The 18,970-nt window shown below is 36.6% G+C and overlaps 2 protein-coding genes across 2 annotated transcripts; both read left to right on the forward strand.

Moving 5' to 3' along the window:
* Window positions 1-359: 359 nt before the first annotated feature.
* Window positions 360-8,713, forward strand: GCK72_003243 (uncharacterized protein; the record flags this gene model as incomplete). Its single annotated transcript, XM_053723910.1, has 8 exons — window positions 360-418; window positions 1,409-1,522; window positions 3,072-3,280; window positions 5,507-5,600; window positions 5,784-5,873; window positions 6,627-6,699; window positions 6,893-7,019; window positions 8,616-8,713. 8 exons carry the CDS (start codon window positions 360-362, stop codon window positions 8,711-8,713), a joined length of 864 nt encoding a protein of 287 aa, XP_053592555.1.
* A 3,111-nt stretch (window positions 8,714-11,824) lies between these two features.
* GCK72_003244 (uncharacterized protein) lies at window positions 11,825-18,681 on the forward strand (the record flags this gene model as incomplete). Its single annotated transcript, XM_053723911.1, has 7 exons — window positions 11,825-11,885; window positions 13,868-14,051; window positions 15,800-15,893; window positions 17,438-17,680; window positions 18,167-18,329; window positions 18,382-18,598; window positions 18,648-18,681. 7 exons carry the CDS (start codon window positions 11,825-11,827, stop codon window positions 18,679-18,681), a joined length of 996 nt encoding a protein of 331 aa, XP_053592556.1.
* Between the last annotated feature and the right edge of the window lie 289 nt (window positions 18,682-18,970).

The following is an 18,970-nucleotide window of genomic DNA, read 5'->3' on the forward strand; positions in this document are numbered from 1 at the left end:
TTTCGCAAAAAATTTGCATTTTTATCGATTTTCGATCGTTTGCAAAGCGGAAAAGTGCAGAAATAGGTGAAAATTGATGGAAAATAACAGAAAATAAGATTTTTTGAATGAAAATCTTGTATTTTGCAAGTTTTATCGCTTAAAATCGTGAAAAATCGTGAAAAACCATGAAAAGACCGATTTATTTACAGGAAACCACCACAAATGCACATTTAATCGAATCGGGGGAAACCGCTGATCTGAAAAATCGCAAAAAATCTGAAAAATAGCATCAAAATAGCCAAAAAACAGAAAAAAAAGAGAAAATGTTCAAATGGGACCCGTGCGGACTGGTGTGCGTGTGCATGATTTATTTTCTCATGGCATACGCCGACTACGTGATTCTCATATGGATGTTGCTACCCACTTTTGGACATTCGTACGTTTTTTGCTCCTTTTAGTGTGGGAAAAATAGAAAAAAAATTGTAGAGACACCGTGGGAAAATGTAGATTTTTAGCTCTAAAAAAGCAAAAATGAAGTTGAAAAACACGAAAAATGCGCTGGAATTGCTGAAAAAGTCTGAAAAATTTGGAATTTTCATCAAATTTCAACTAAAAAAGTTTTTTACTCGAAAAATTCGGATTTTTTTCCGCATATTTTTGGTGGAAAATCAATTTCAACACAATTTTTGCTGAATATGACTGAAAATACGTTTTTTCTCGTCGAAAACTCTGATTTTCACAAAAAGTTTGGTTTTTTTTCTCAAAATCAGTTCAAAAATAGATACTTGTGGCTGAAAATAGCTTTTCTAGACTGAAAATACTGTATTTTCAGCTAAAATTTTACATTTTTTGGTCAAAAAATGATTTTTTAGCTAAAAATCTGAAAAATTCAATGAAATTCTCTTTTTTTTTCACAAAATATTAAGTTTTTTACTTTTATTCCCGAAAAACCGTGATTTCTATGTTCGAAATGTCAACATAACTTTTTTGGTATTTAGTTTCCAACACGATTTTCAGCACATATTCGTGATTTTTCCAATCAAAAACCACCATTTTTACAGTTTTTATCTATTTTTGCCATTTTAAATAAAAATTTACAAAAACGCTGTTAAATAGATCTCGGCGCAAGAAAAAAACTCTGCGTCTCTCGATGAAAAACTCTCTCGTTTGCGATGGGGCGCAGTTACTGGGTGTCGTGCAGAGTTGTCCGGAATCCGGATTCCGGAATTCCGGGTTTTTTTGACATCCCGGTTCCGGATTCCGGATTTCAAAAATTTGATTCCGATTCCGGATTCCGTATTCCGGAAAATCTAAAATCTCATTCCGGTTCCGGATTCCGGATTCCGGAAGCTTAAAAATGGCATTCTGTACAACTCTGGTGTCGTGCTAATAAATTAATAATAAACTATATATTTTTCTGTTTCAGAATATGGACAGTAATCCATGGTGTTGTGTTCAATGCTCTCCTACTCACAACACTAGTGGCACACACGAAAGCGATGACGTCAGATCCGGGAGTTGTACCCATTTCACAGTCAAAGTACGCCCCTTTTTCAACAATTTTTCACAGAAATCGGAGAAAAAACGCGTCAAAAGCGCGCCAGTAATCTCAAAACCTATCAAAAATAGAGATTTTAGCACTGGAAACGCGTCAAAGGCACGCCAGACGATCTAAAAACGTCGAAAAATGGAATTGTTTGTTATAAGAGCGTCAAAGGCACGCCAGATAGTCAAAAATGACAGGTATCTTGAGAAAATCGCGTCAGAGGCACGCCAGACAGAAAATATTCCAAATTTTTGCGATTTTTTGTCGATTTTTTACGGGTTTTGGAGTGGAAAATTCACAAAAAACTTGAAAAACTTGTAAAAACGGTTTTCTAGCTCAAATTTTCGCACAAATCGATCTTTTTACATCATCTGGCGCGTCGTTGGCGCGTTTTCTATCTTGTTTACAGTCTGGCGCGCTTTTGACGCTCTCAAGACCGAAAATTGTATTTTTCGACGTTTTTAGACTATCTGGCGCGTCTCTGACGCGTTTTTCTCCGATTTTTACTTCTAAAAACGCGTCAAAGGCGCGCCAGACACAAAAAATATACAAAATTCTCAAATTTGCGTGATTTTTCGTCAATTTTTCACAAAAACGCGCCAAAAGCGCGCCAGACAAAAAGTTTACCAACAAAAGTCAATAAAAACCCCTTTTTTAATCAAATTTCGCGATTTTTCATCAATTTCCACTAAAATTATAAATGAGCGTCAAAGGCGCGCCAGACAGTCAATTCGGCTCTAAAAACGCGTCTACGACACCCCAAGTACTCTTTTTTTTAGTAAAGTAATGAAAAATCGATATTTTAGCCAATTTTCTCGCTGAAAATTAGCTAAATTTTCATCCAAAATATTGTCTGGGGCGTCGTTGACGCGTTTTCATCATTTGACGGTCTGGCGCACCTTTGATGCTTTTTTAAAATGGCTCAGTGGCGGAAAACAGAGAAAAACGCGTCAAAGGTGCGCCAGAAACATAAAAACCACTTTTTATCTCAAATTTTCGCGATTTTTCATCAATTTTCCACTAAAAATTCCAATTCTTTCCATATATTTCTAGATCTCAAAAACCGTCGTCTCCAAACGGATTTTCAGCCAAAAATCGATATTTAAAGTCGAAATTTAAGATTTTAAGCCAGATTTCGAAATTTCCACCCAAAATTTCATAATCTTAAGCCGAAAAACAAGATTTTCAAACATAATTCCAGATTTCCAGCTAAAAAACGACGTTTTGAGCCAAAATTTTGAAATTTTCAGATAAAATTACAGATTTTGAGCAAATTTTTTGAAGTTTTGAGCAAAATTCCATCATTTTCAGCCAAATATTGAACTTTTCTGGCGCGCCTTTGACGCGTTTCCAGAAGTCAATGGCTTTTCACATTCTGGCGCATCTTTGGCGCGTTTTCTACCTTTTGACGGTCTGGCGTGCTTTTGACGCGTTTTTCTGCAATTTTTGCTTCTAAAACGCGTCGAAGGTGCGCCACAAAGAAAAAAATCCCAAAATTTCGCGATTTTCTCGTCAATTTTTCCCAAAATTTTCCCATTTCTAGATCTCAAAAACCGTCTCCAAACGGTCAAGAATATTCATCAGATGAGGAGGATGAATCCGATGAGGAAGCGGCCTTCCACAGTGATCATCGATTCAATCGACCATCGGCAACCGAATGGACAATGTGTACACGATGTGACTCGCTGCGACCACCGAGAGCACATCATTGTCGTGTCTGTAAACGGTGTATACGAAAAATGGATCATCATTGTTAGTAATTAATATCGACTGAAAATGACTGAAAATTCGAAAGAAAACCGCCCAAAAATTGAGCTAAAACCGTTGAAAACAGTCCAAAATTGCCAAAAATTTGGGCAAATACTCATTTACTACCTACTCATTTACTACCAATTCCTCATTTACTACCTTACTCATTTACTACTTCAACTCATTTACTACCATTTACTCATTTACTACCGTTTGCTCATTTACTACTTTTACTCATTTACTACCGTACTGCTCATTTACTACTTCACTTTTCACCATTCTCTTAGGCTTAGGTTTCTTAGAAATTCGGAAAACAATTGACAAATACGATTAATAACCGTTTTCGTCAACTTTTTCCAAATTTCTAAGAAACCTAAGCCTAAGAGAATGGTTAGAAGTGAATCCCAGCATATCGCTCTAAAGTAGTAAATGAGTAAAAAGTAGTAAATGAGTAATAGTAGTAAATGAGCAAACGGTAGTAAATGAGTAAATGGTAGTAAAAGAGTAATGGTAGTAAATGAGTAAGGTAGTAAATGAGCAATTGGTAGTAAATGAGCAGGTAGTAAATGAGTATTTGCCAAAAATTTGGGAAAATTTAGCTGAAAACGATCTAAATGCGTCAAAGGCGCGCCAGAGAGTCGAAAATGACAAAAATCGAAGAAAACGCGTCAAAGATACGCCTGACAGTCAAAAAATTTCGAAAAATTGATTTTGGCGTCAGAGGCGCGCCAGACAGTCAATTTTGCTCTAAAACGCGTCAGAGGCGCGCCAGATATATCACAATCGGCAGACATCTGTGAAAAACGCGTCAAATTTACGCCTGACAGTCAAAAAATCGAAATTTTGAGTTTGGTTACAAAAAATAGCGCCAAAGGCGCGCCAGAAAGTCAAATTTGCGCTATAAAACGCGTCAACGACACCCCAGATTATCTTTTTTCACTAAAATTATGAAAATTCGATATTTTATCCAATTTTTTCACTGAAAACTGGAAAAATACAGTTTTTAACGAAAAATAGCTGAAAACCGCGTCAACGATACGCCTGACAGTCAAAAATTGAGTTTGGACTATAGAAAAACGTCAAGGCGCGCCAGGCAGTCAATTTTGCTCTAAAAAACGCGTCAACTACACGCCAACTACCTCTTTTTATATTTTTTCGATATTTTATCCAATTATTTTTACTAAAAACTGAAAAGAACCAGTTTTTAATCGAAAAAATTCTGAAAAACGCGTCAACGACACGCCAGATTTCCAGTAAAAAACGCGTCATAGCTTAAAATAACTAAAAGCACGTCATAGGTACGCCTGACAGTCAAAAAATTTTCAGAAATTTGAGTCTCGGTCACAAAAGAGCGTCAAAGGTCAACGACACGCCAGATTTCCACAGTCAAAAAAGTTGAATTTGAACTATAAAAGAGCGTCTACGGCGCGCCAGATAGTCATAATTGGCAGAAATCGGAGTAAAACGCGTCAACGACACGCCAGATGAATCAAAATCATCAAAAATTGAAGAAAAACGCGCCGACGGCGCGCCAGATAGTCAATTTTGCTCTTAAAAATGCGTCAAAGGTACACCTGACAGTAAATTTTTTTTGAAAAATTTAGTTTGAGCCATAAAAGAGCGCTGAAAGCGCGCCAGATTGTCAACTTTTCTCTAAAAAAAAACGCGTCAATCGATATTTTATCCAATTGTTTTTACTAAAAACTGGAAAGAACCAGTTTTTAATCGAAAAATTCTGAAAAACGCGTCAACGACACGCCAGATTTCCAGTAAAACGCGTCAAAGGTACGCCTCACAATCAAAAATTTGAGTTTGGCCACAAAATAGCGTCAAAGGCGCGCCAGTCAATTTTGCACTGAAAAAACGCGTCAAAAGTACGCCTGACAGCCAAGTATAGTGTCAAAGTCGCGCCAGACAGTCAATTTGCTCTGAGAAACGCGTAAAAGGCGCGTCAGAAAGTCAAAATATCTAAAAATTGAGCATGAGCTATAAAAGAGCGTCAAAGGCGCGCCAGATAATTCACAATTCAGCAGAAATCAAAGAAAAATGCGTCAAAGGCGCGCCAGATGGTCTGAAAACGTCGGAAAATAGAGTTTTCGGTCAAAAAAATGCGTCAAAGGCGCGCCAGATAGTCATAATTGGCAGAAATCGGAGTAAAACGCGTCAACGACACGCCAGACAGTCGATTTTCCTCTAAAAACGCGTCAACGACACGCCAGTTTCTTGCAGGTCCATGGGTGAACAATTGTGTGGGTGAATACAATCAAAAGTGGTTTCTCCAGTTCATTTTCTACGTTGGCGCCGCAAGTCTCTACTCGTTATTGTGAGTGAAAAAATAGTTGAAATTTATGGGTTTTTAGATGGAAAAAATGCTGAAAATGGTGGTTTTTCGACCTAAAAACTGGATTTTTGGGTCAGAAATACAGTTTCTAGATTGAAAAAGCACTATTTTTAGCATTTTTTATGTCTGAAAATCGTATTTTTCACTCAAAAATCACATTTTCAGCATCCTCTGCATATGCTGGGTGCATCACGACGCCTACGGCTCGACGGGTATCAAAAGTGTCCATGGAGAGACCGCCTATCATGCGAAAGTGTACGTTTTCCCTTTTAAAACGCGTCAAAAGCGCGCCAGACAGTGAAGGAGTAGAAAACGCGTCAAAGACGCCCCAGATGTTCTACAAACTCCGAAATGTTGAGTTTGGTTCAAAAAATAGCGTCAAAAGCGCCCCAGACAGTTAAAAATGGCAGAAATTGGAGAAAAAACGCGCCACAGGCACGCCAATTTATCTCAAAATTCATCAAAAATAGAGGTTTCAGTGCTAGAAACGCGTCAAAGGCGCCCCAGACAATCAAAAGGTAGAAAACGCGCCAAAGATGCGCCAGCATGTTAAAAGCCATTGACTTCTGGAAACGCGTCACAGGCGCGCCAGAAAAAGTTCAATATTTGGCTGAAAATCTCGAATTTTTGCTCAAAACTTCAAAAATTTGACTGAAAATCTCGAATTTTAGCTGAAAATTTGAAATTTTAACGGGAATTTCGAGATTTGGCTTAAAATCTCGAATTTTTATCTAAAAATCTGAAAATTCGGCTGAAAATCTCGAATTTTTACTATAAAGTTCAATTTTCTGCTCCAAACTTTCAATTTTGGCTGAAAATCTGAAATTTTGTCTGAAAATCTCAAAAATTGCGGTAAAATACTGAGAATTTAGCTGAAAATCTGTGTTTTAACTGGAAATTTCAAATTTTGCCTAAAATTTTCATTCTTGTATGAATTTCTGCTGAAAATGATGAAATTTGGCTCAAAATGCTGAAATTTTGTCTGAAAATTTCCAAAAAATTTTTCAGCGTTCACTCGGTGATGCTCGCTATGGAAAGTGCACTATTCGGCCTGTTTGTTCTCGCCGTTTCGTGTGATCAGGTAAGTGTTTTATGCGGCAAAATTGCAAAAAATAATTTTAATTTTGAAAAAAAAATTCAATTTTTTTTTTGATTTTTCAGAATTTTTTCTAATTTTGAATCATATTAAATCTCAAATTTTAGCTGAAAATCTCAAAATTTCGCTGAAAATTTCCGAAAGTTTTGAATTTTGGCGCCAATTTTCCAATTTTCAGCTCGGAGCAATCTTCACCGACGAGACGGCCGTGGAGGCGTGTCAACGACGGGGTCGCAATTATTTGGCCTCGTCGAGAAGGCCTCGGAATAGTAAAGTGGCAATGTTGAAACAAGTTTGTGGGCCCGGTAAGAGAATTTTTCCCTTTTTTTTTGCTGAAAACAGTCAAAAAACAAAAAATTACGCTTTAAAATGATAAAAAATGAGTTTAAAACCCTTCAAAACCTATATTTAGCTCTTAAAACCACCAAAAATCGTCCAACTGGCGCAGTGGGAATTCAGCCTGTCAATCTGACAACCAGGGTTCGAACCCCGCTTGCAACTTTTCTTTTTTGCATAGTTTTTTCTTAAAGTTAAGACATTTTATAGTGACGATAACTGCTTCAATCCCTATTTTTCGGGTTTTCAGGTGCCAAAACCCACTTTTCCGTGAAAAATTAGCAGAAAATGCCGAAAAACTGAAAATAACGCGCTGAAATTGAGAAAAATGAATTTAAAAACCTTGAATACCTATGTTTTGCTCTTAAAACCACCAAAATCATGTTTTTCAAAAAATCGTCCGAATGGCGCAGTGGGAATTCAGCCTGTCAATCTGACAACCAGGGTTCGAGCCCCGCCTGCAACTTTTCTTTTTTGCATTGTTTTTTCTTAAAGTTAAGACATTTTATAGTGACGATAACTGCTTCAAACCCTATTTTTCGGGTTTTCAGGTGCCAAAACCCACTATTCCGTGAAAAATGAGCGGAAAATGCCGAAAAACTGAAAATAACGCGCTGAAATTGAGAAAAATGAGTTTAAAACCCTTGAAAACCTATGTTTTGCTCTTAAAACCACCAAAAATCATGTTTTTCAAAAAATCGTCCGAATGGCGCAGTGGGAATTCAGCCTGTCAATCTGACAACCAGGGTTCGAGCCCCGCCTGCAACTTTTCTTTTTTGCATTGTTTTTTCTTAAAGTTAAGACATTTTATAGTGACGATAACTGCTTCAAACCCTATTTTTCGGGTTTTCAGGTGCCAAAACCCACTATTCCGTGAAAAATGAGCGGAAAATGCCGAAAAACTGAAAATAACGCGCTGAAATTGAGAAAAATGAGTTTAAAACCCTCGAAAACCTATATTTTGCTATTAAAATCGCCAAAAATCGTGTTTTCCAAAAATCGTTCAAATGGCGCAGTGGGAATTCAGCCTGTCAATCTGACAACCAGGGTTCGAGCCCCGCCTACAACTTTTCTTTTTTGCATAGTTTTTTCTTCAAATTAACCGTGTTTTACAGTGATGTTAGTTGCTTGAAACCACATTTTTCGAGTTTTTGAGTACTAAAATTCAACTTTTTTGCTGAAAACAGTCGAAAAACAAAAAATTACGCGTTGAAATTATGAAAAATGAATTTAAAACCCTTGAAAACCTATGTTTTGCTATTAAAACCACCAAAAATCGTGTTTTTCAAAAAATCGTCCGAATGGCGCAGTGGGATTTCTGCTGAAAATCGGGCTAGGAATCTGACAACCAGGGTTCGAACCCCGCCTGCAACTTTTCTTTTTTTCATTGTTTTTTCTTCAAATTAACCGTGTTTTACAGTGATGTTAGTTGCTTGAAACCACATTTTTCGAGTTTTTGAGTACTAAAATCCCGTTTTTTGGAATTTTAAAGGAGATTTTGAGTATTTTTGAAGCATTTTTTAAAATTTCCAGCAATTTCTAAACCTATATTTCCCTACTTCCAGGTCCAAAAATCCTATGGTTGGTTCCATGTGTAAATCCTCAAAAAGCGACGCCACGCTACCTTCGAACCCATCAACAACTCGCTCATTTCGATGTCTGATTGGCTCCGCCCCCTTTTTTTCTGTTTTTTTTTCACAAAAATCTCTCTGAAATCCATACGGCTGCTTAATATTATTGAAATCTGTAAAAAAGGAGTCGTGGCCTAGGATCCGACATCTCGGTCATCGCTCGACACAGCTGGAAACGAGTGTTACCGTAATACATATTTTGGCGGGAAATTTGAAAATTTATCGATTTTCATCACATTTTATTAAAAAACATGAAAAAACTCGAAAATGTCGTCAAAATTGACTCAGAAAGTCAATTTTTAGATTTTAAATGAAAAATCAGCAAAATCGGTCAGAAATTTGGGTTATTTCGATCTAAAAACCCAATTTTCATACCGATTTTGCTGATTTTTTATTCAAAATCTAAAAAATCTGACTTTTTGAGTCAATTTTGACAAAATTTTCGAGTTTTTTCATTTTTTTTTAAATAAAACCAGCCTGTCTCCCCCGCCTTCGGCGGTTGAGCCGGCTGGTCTCTCTTCATTCACGTGGTCATAGACTTTCGAATGTGCCCGCATGGCCGAGTGGTCTAAAGCGGCGGTCGTGTCTATAGCGCGCCAGTTCGGTTTTGCCCGCTGGCTCAGTTTCTCTTCTCTTTCCAAAACCGCTGCGGACAGTGCCTCAGACAGACAGACAAACACCACTTGTCTTTTATATATATTATAAATTCACAACACTACGCCGCATGGCTTTAAAGGCGCATCCCATTTATTAGAAATTTCGCGGAATGGTCTCGTAGTTGAAAAAGATCAAATACCCTATTTTCGAGCTTTGCAGGTCTAAAAATAAATGCAAATAATGTTTTTCGCTTCGAGACCATTTTGACCAAATTAGAGGCGCCAAAAGCCATGCGGCGCAGTGTCGTGAATTTATAATAAGAATGATGTGATGAAAATCGATAAATTTTCAAATTTCCCGCCAAAATATGGATTACGGTAACACTCGTTTCCAGCTGTGTCGAGTGGTGGCCGAGTTGTCGGATCCTAGGCCACGACTCTTTTTTCCCGTTTTTTCACTTTTTTTACATTTGTAAATCAAAATCATATAATTTATTCATGTCGTCTCCTCTTGTATAGTTTTACCCCGTCCCGTTTCTTGTATCAATTCCAGAATTTCAGATTTTTTTTCCATTTTTTTTGCTCCGCCTTCTTACCTCTCTCTCTCTCAACCCAATGTGATATATCAGAACAATCGATGGTGCCCATGAATTATTTTACTTTTTGTTTATTGATTCTTGTAGATCAAATCCAGTTCTACATTTTTGTAATTGACAGTTTTTTGATAGCTCCGCCCACTTTTGAGATATGCGCCTTTAAAGTAGGATTACTGTCGTTTTTAACGCAAAAACGTAATTTTTACATCAAAATAACCCGAAAATCCCGTTTTTGACGTTAAAAACTACTCAAAACCTAATTTTTTATATCGGAAATCATATTTTTAGCAAAAATTAATTTTGGCCGAGTAGTTGTTGATCAAGGTAGACAACTATGACTATGAGAATGGGTACCAGGGTTCGATCCCTCTTGGGGTCAATTTTTTTGAATTTTTTATTGTTTCTGTTTTTGACTTATTTTATCTTGTAAATCAAAACTCGGGCTACAGTTTTGTAGTTGACAATTTTTTGATAGTCCCGCCCACTTTTGAGATATGCTTGTGTCGATTTACGGGATTCTCGATTTTCGAAATTTTTTTTTATTTTTAAAGGCGCATTTAAAAATCAAAAAAAATTTCGAAAATCGAGAATCCCGTAAATCGACACAAGATCCCCGTAAATCTATAAAAAGGTTAATTTTTACTTTTTCCCAACGTTTTTTATTGTTCTTATGCTCAAAAAAAGCAATTTTTAAGAATCTCGTAAATCCACCCCCCGTAAATCTATACTGAAATTTAAAACTTCTCAAATCGGCCTATTTTTGTCATTTTTGGCCATTTTAAGTATAAAAACGCAGAAAACCACCTTTTTTGGACAAAATTTTAAAAAATCGAAAAATTTGATTTTTACAGTTGTCAAGGCCCGGGCCGGCCCGGCAAGGCCCGAAGGCCCGGCTTCCACTGCCTTTTTCTGGTTTAATTGGCAAAAATTATATTTTTCTTGTAGATCAAAACCAGGGCTACATTTTTCTAGTTGACAACTTTTTGATAGCTCCGCCCACTTTTGAGATATGCGCCTTTAAAGATTGCTTCACCCGATTTTTTGGTCAGTATAATATTAATTTCAAACAAAAAGTTCAAAAACTTCATTCAATTACAAGAAAATATGGAATTTATGTTTCTTTGTAGCCAACATTTTGTCATTTTATCGAATCCAAAATGCAACGAAACAACGACGAGAAGACAATTCCATGACAACGGGTAGAGAATTCAGAATCTCAGAAATTTCAGGTTCTTGTCTGAAATATTGATTTTCTGGTATCTGATCAAAACTGCTTCTAGAAACTTACTCATTTTGAAATATTTTTGAATGAATCCCCGGGGAACAGTAGAATCGATGGTGGTGATCGTCGTTGGAAGGGGGGTAATGAATAGGGATGGGATTGGAAAAGGGGGCGGGGCTAAGGAAAGGGTCAACGGGTCGAATGTCAGACACGTGGAATAGTTACAGGGATATTCACGTAAAATAAAATTTAATTTGAATACCAAAAAGTTAAAAAGAAAAATTTTTTTTCCAAAAATTTCTCTTTTGAGACATTTTTATGACTTCATTTTTATGTTTTGTCTATAATTAATTAAATTAATTTTGTAGATCAAAACTAAACCATCATTTTTGTAGTTGACAATTTTTTGATAACTCCGCCCACTTTTGAGATATGCACCTTCAAATAATGGGGTGTGGAGAGCGCGCCCTCAACATCACCTATCTTTAAAGGCGCATATCTCAAAAGTGGACGGAGTTATCAAAAAATTGTCAACGACAGAAATGGAGCCCTGGTTTTGATCTACACAACCAACATGTCAAATGTCAGTATGACTAACACGTAGAATAATTACAAAAATTAAATAAAAATACTTTCTACGTGTTAGTGTTTCTGACATTTTGACCCGTTGACCCTTTCCTAGCCCCGCCCCCTTTTCCCATCCCATCCCTATTCATTACCCCCCTTTCGATGACAACCAACCATCGATTCTACTATTCCCCTGGAATTGGTCAAAATGATTTCAAAATGAGTAAGTTTCTGAAGCAGTTTTGATCTACCCGATTAAAAATCAATATTTTAGACAAGAACCTGAAATTTCTGAGATTCTGAATTCTCTATCCGTTGTCATGGAATTGCCTTCTCGTCGTTGTCTCGTTGCATTGTTGGATTCGATAAAATGGCAAAATATTGGTTACAAAGAAACATAAATTCCATATTTTCTTGCATTTAATAAAGTTTTTGAACTTTTTGTTTGAAATTAATATTATACTGACCAAAAAATCGGGTGAAGCAATCTTTAAAGGCGCATATCTCAAAAGTGGGCGGAGCTATCTGAAAGTTGTCAACTACAAAAATGAAGGTCAGGGTTTGATCTACAGAACCAATTAAGAAAATTCGGATTTTGACACATCTGGACTCAATTACACCCCTTCAAAGTCCACCATTTTTCAGCATTTTATCCAATTTCCTCCCAAAAAAAATCATATTTTTCGATAGAATTTTGGAGTGTTGACATCAAAATTGAGTTTTTCAGCTGTTTTAACATCTGTTCTGTGTAAAAAAAACAGTGAAAATTGATTTTTGAGTTTTCAGTGTAGATTTACTTTGACGCGTTTATAGTTGCTGGCTTTTAAAAGCGCATACCTCAAAAGTGGGCGGAGCTATCAAAAAGTTGTCAACTACAAATATATAGCTCTATATTTGATCTACAAGAAAAATATTGTTTTAGACTATTAAACCAGAACAGGACAGTGCAACGGAATCTCGAAAACCATAAAAATCAAAATTTTCATTTTCCAATTTTGTCCAAAAAGGTGGTTTTCGGCGTTTTTGTACTTAAAATGGCCAAAAATGACAAAAATAGGCCGATTTGAAAAATTTCGAATTTCAGCGTAGATTTACGGGGGGTGGATTTACGAGATTCTTAAAAATTGCCTTTTTTTGGACTGAAAATCACGATTTTGAGCATAAGAACAATAGAAAACGTTGGGAAAAAGTCGAAATTGTCATTGTTATAGATTTACGGGGATCTTGTGTCGATTTACGGGATTCTCGATTTTCGAAATTTTTTTTTGATTTTTAAAGGCGCATATCTCAAAAGTGGGCGGGACTATCCAAAAGTTGTCAACTATAAAAATGTAGCCCTGGTTTTGCTCTACAAAAGTATTCTAATTTCGAAATTTTTCGAATTAGACTGGGTACCAGGGACGAGCGGCAACGCAAAATTTCGGCAACCCGGCAATCCGGCAATTGCCGATTTCAAAAACCGGCAAATTTTCGGCAACTTTCGGCAACTTTCGGAAACATGTAATAATAAGGGATTTTCCTAAGTCGGGAGAAAAAAATGCGAGCAAAGTACACATTATTTTGCCAGGGACAGTTGTTTTGACTAAATGAGAGCATTTTCCCTTTTTTTTGAAAAATATTCAAAAAATTCTATTAGAAACGCAATAAATATCGATTTTTGTATCAATTTTGTCGAATTCAGCCTGAAAATTAAACAGATTTAGAATAAAAAAACTACAAAAAACATTGCCGAAAAAAAGTCGGCAACCCGGCAACGGCAATGCATTTTAAAAAAGTCGGCAATTCCGGCAATTCGGCAACGCGGCAACGGCATTGCCGCTCGTCCCTGCTGGGTACTGTGACGGGCTCTTAAAGTTGACCGAAAAAAATCCTGGTGACTATTTTTAAACAACTATTTGAACCTTGCAAACCAAACTAAAATCAACCTCCTCCCGACTACATTTTACTCCCTATGACATACACAATAATCATGTTTTCATGACAATTCCTTTTCCGCCGATTATTTGTGTATTTAAATGTCGACATTTCACTGATAACGACCAAGTCATACCTATTGTTCTATTCGCCTACTACCCCATACTAATATTCTAAAATATAAGGACCAATATCAGAAGCTCCCGGGGGCCAAATAATTAACATAATTAATGACATTTCAGATTCTTTTCAAATTTTTTAAATTAAAAATCCTAAAATTAAATAACTCAGGTCCTCCATGTGGTCCCCATCAAAACACCACTATTCTGTATGCTTACTCCACTGACATCGACTATGTGACATACTCATATGCTGCTTTGAATTTCAATAATTATGCATATTTGTATGCGACTATGGCAAACGTTCGTTTCGATACGAAGGTGGAAGAGGAGATTGAGTTTCATAAGAATTATAAGTGAGTCTTGGATTACTGTAGGCCAGAGTTGCGCGGAATTCCGATTTCCGACTTCCGGGCTGTTTTTCACTTCCGACTTCCGACTTCCGTTTTGAAAATTTTATCTCCGACTTCCGTTTTCGGATGTTTACTTCCGACTTCCGTCATTCCATAATTGTAGAATTTCCGAAAAGTATATTTTGCAGAAATACAAGGAAAAATGGTTTAAAAGGACAGAAAATAGGCTTTTCTTCAGCCAAAAACTAATTTTTTACTGATTTTCGCGAATTTTATGAACTTTTTCTAGCAGTTTTTGAATCTTTGCGAAAAAATCTAATACCGACTTCCGATTTCCAACTTCCGACTTCCGGGCGTTTTTCACTTCCGACTTCCGGCTTCCGGCTTCCGACTTCCGACTTCCGACTTCCGTTTTAGAGAAAACCACTTCCGCGCAACTCTGCTGTAGGCTTAGGGGTTACTGTAGTCCTACTATAAAAAGTATAAAATTGAACATACTTGTCAAGGCCCGGCCCGGTTCGGCTTCAAAAAATGACCTTGTTTTTCCTAATTTTTTTTATCGAAAATGTGACCTTTTTTTTTTTTTACTATTTTTCAGATTTCCTTCTAATTCTGAATCATAGTCGAAAATTTAACTTTTTCGCAAAAAAATTCAAAAAATTCGAAAAAATTTGACTTTCGCGCCAATTTGCCCGGGCCTTCGGGCCGGGCCCTGATTTCGCCGACAAGGCCGGCCGGGGCTTGACAACTATGAAATTGAAGAATTTATCCACTAGATAAAATAAACCAAAATCAAAAACATAAAAATCAAAAATTCCAAAAATTGACCCTAAAGGAAAGCGCTCTGCTGTTTTGAAAGGCGCATATCTCAAAAGTGGGCGGAGCTATCGAAAAACTATCAACTGGAAAAATGTAGTCCTGGTTTAGATCTACAAGATAAAATAAATTCTTAGCAGAAAAAATCAAAAATTCACAAAAATTGACCCCAAGCGGGATCGAACCCTGGTATCCATTCTCATAGTGGTGCACCTTGACCTTTTCGGCCAATTTAGCTAGAAATGTGGTTTCCGACATGGAAAATTGAGTTTTGAATAGTTTTTGACTTCAAAAATGGAATTTTTTGGTTATTTTGATGTAAAAATCACATTTTTTCGTGAAAAATGACTATTTTAGGAAATTTTCAACTTTAAAGGCGCATATCTCAAAAGTGGGCGGAGCTATCAAGAAGTCATTAACTACAAAAATGATATTAATTTTATGATCTACAAGATAGAATAAACCAAAAACAGTTTCCTACATGGAAAATCAAGTTTTGAGTAGTGTTTGACGTCAAAAATGGAATTTTTCGGTTTTTTTGATGTAAAAATCATGTTTTGGCGATATAAATGAAAAATTTACGCATTTTTTCTTCAATTTCTGCGAATTTCCAACATACTTGTCTTACGGTAGGCTTACTGTAAGGTTGGGCGGTATAAAAAAAAGTCGACTGGTCCTGGATCCGTCAACTCGGATATCGCTGTCCTGACAAATCGGAAAACGAGTGTTACCGTAATATTTTGAGAAGGGAAATTAGAATTTTAGTTTTTTTTTAAATTTTCATATCTAGCTCCGCCCACTTTTGAGGTATGCACCTTTAAAGATGCCTGTGGTGGTGAAACCCATGATCTGGTATTAATAATACAGTTTCGAATTTTCTACAGTAATGCTACAGTAAGTAGTAATACTACAATAAAAATTGAAAATAATTACAGCAGCCTGAACGCATCACTACTCGCCCATCAACCTGATCCAAAACTGGGATACGGAGACACAACTACCGGAAGTGATGTTTACAATGTTTTGAAGGTTTGTAAAATGGCCTAGAGTTTCAAAATTTCAAAGTCAGGCCAACAGAAAATATGTTTCAAACCTATAGCTACATTTTTGTAGTTGACAACTTTTTGATAGCTCCGCTCACTTTTGAGATATGCGTCTTTAAAAATCAAAAAAATTTCGAAAATCGAGAATTCCGTAAATCGACACAAGATCCCCGTAAATCTATAAAAATGACAATTTTGGCCTTTTCCCAACGTTTTCTATTGTTCTTATGCTCAAAATCGTGGTTTTCAGCCCAAAAAAGCAATTTTTAAGAATCTCGTAAATCCACCCCCCGTAAATCTACACTGAAATTTGAAATTTCTCAAATCGGCCTATTTTTGTCATTTTTGGCCATTTTAAGTATAAAAACGCCCACCTTTTTTGGACAAAATTGAAAAAATCGAAAAATTTGATTTTTATGGTTTTCGAGATTCCGTTACACTGCCATTTTCTGGTCTAAAACTATATTTTTCTTGTAGATCAAATATAGAACTACATTTTTGTAGTTGACAACTTTTTGATAGCTCCTCCCACTTTTGAGATATGCGCCTTTAAAAGTCAGCAACTATAAACACCACCGCTACTCTCGTAAATCTACACTGAAAACTCAAAAAATCAATTTTTACTGTTTTTTTACACAGAAAAGATGTAAAAACAGCTGAAAAATTCAATTTTGATGTCAACACCTCAAAATTCTATCGAAAAATATGATTTTTTGGGAGAAAATTGGATAAAATGATGAAAAATGATAGACTTTGAAGGGGTGCAATTGAGTACAGACGTGCCGAAATCCGAATTTTCTTAATTGGTTCTGTAGATCAAAACCAGAGCTACATTTTTGTAGTTGACAACTTTCTGATAGCTCCGCCCATTTCTTGCAATATGCGCCTTTAAAGATTGCGTCTGTCCGATTTTTTGGTCAGTGTAATATTAATTTCAAACAAAAAACTTTAAAAGCTCATATATATTTTTCTTGTAGATCAAAACCAGGGCTACATTTTCGTAGTTGACAACTTTTTGATAGCTCCGCCTACTTTTGGGATATGCGTCTTTAAATGTAACAGCAGAGGAGCTCGTGCACCATCTTCAAAAGCGCATATCTCAAAAGTGGGCGGAGCTATCAAAAAGTTGTCAACTACAAAAATGAAGCACTATTTTTGATTTGCAAGATAAAGTATATTAAAAACAACAAAAAAAATCGAAAACTAAAAAAAATTGACCCCAAGCGGGATCGAACGCTGGTACCCATTCGTATAGTGGTGCACCTGGACCAAGACCATCTCGGCCAAATTTGGATTTTGTTTAAAATGAGATTTCCAACATGGAAAATTAGGTTTCTAATAGCTTTTAACGTCAGAAATGGGAATTTCTGCTTATTTTGGTGTAAAAATCACATTTTGGAGTTAAAAATGACTAATTTAGGCAATTTCCAACTTTAAAAGTGCATATCTCAAAAGTGGGCGGAGCTATCCAAAAACTGTCAATTGCAAAAATGAAGGTCCGGGTCGGATCTACAATCTACTGTATTCCAGAAATTCCTCAACAACAAGCAAGCTTCGATATGTGGAGCCGAGATTTATATCGCAGTGAAACGTTATCCGACTGACTTGGATGTATCTGACATTGTAGCTCAACTACGTGCTAATCATATCATTGTGTATATTGCTGTGGACACTGTCTCATCAGGTGGCGGTACCAGCGCCGCGATTCTGTATGATACGGCAACTAAGACCAATGGATTGTGTCTTTTTGCGACCGATTATGATCTTTCGGAAGTGAGTGTGGGGGTTACTGTAGTATTATTGCAGAGATCAACTACAAACTACAAATTTTTGGAAATGTTGGTCAGTGTAACTTTTTGGCCACTGTAAAACCACTAGCTCTGTTGTCTTACTGTAGTCCTGTCATCTAGAACTTTTGATTGCAGTAATACTGCAGTAAGGTTATAGTAAGAACACAGCACTGCCAAAAAAATCAATAAAATCGGTTTTTGCGGAGTTGAGCGAATTTGTTATTTCTGGTTTAACCTCTGACAGCCAAGTTACTTACAATGACAAAGTTACACTGACAAAGTTACACTGACAAACATTTCAAAAATGTGAAACTACTACAGTAATACTACAGTAATACTACAGTAAAAGATCTTAGTTAGGCTACAATAACCTTACAGTAAGCCTACAGTAAGTCTTCCGTAAGACCTTAGTAAGGACTTAGTAAAATCACAGTAAAACTACAGTAACCCTATCCCTCACCCATTCCAGGGTTTCTACTACATGACGTGGATGCTCGAGGAGCCCTACCAATTCATCGCTCACAACTATCTCGTCTCTGGCACCGGCCGAATCGAACTACCGCTCTTCAAGTCCCCAACTCCAGCGGGACATTTAGAAAGGGGGCGTGTCGCTATTACGGTTCAAAATCATTGTGAGTTACAGTACGCTAGAGATACAGTATGACTTAAATACATTTTTTCCAGCCCTTGACGCTGATTTCATATCTGTAAACTATACAATCGCTAGCACAGATGGCGATATTGCCTACCAGTACCCGGGCTTCCAGGATAAGAAACTTTATGGAACCCAACAAACTGATTATGTGATTTTCAACTCGTCTCTAACCTATCGATGGACTATTGACTATAAATATAATGGTGGTGCACAACAAGTGATTCAGTGCAGGATGTATAGTAATTAGTGAGTTAATTGGGGGTGCTTGATAAAATGGATAATTGTAACTTTTCAGCTATCACGACTTTGTTACACTGCCGAATTACTAATTATGATAAACGGTTAACTACTTTATAAAAATTCTTACCGTAAGCTTGTCTCTGAGATTAACTACCGTAATCCTCTTATAGGATTCCCCACCTACAGTAGTCTTTCCCTGTCTGAATATAGACTTCTTTCTTTCTGCTCTTTGATGTCTATTACTCACTCCTAGGCTCCGAAAAATTGGAAGATGATAATTAGTACATCACGCAAATGGCTAAAGAAGATTGTGCTCAATAACAAGAATTGCGAAGGGTGTCTAAACTTTTTGGACTTTTAATCAAGCACTTTTATATT

This window comes from Caenorhabditis remanei, chromosome I (genome assembly GCF_010183535.1).
Source record: "Caenorhabditis remanei strain PX506 chromosome I, whole genome shotgun sequence".
NCBI lineage: Eukaryota > Metazoa > Nematoda > Chromadorea > Rhabditida > Rhabditidae > Caenorhabditis > Caenorhabditis remanei.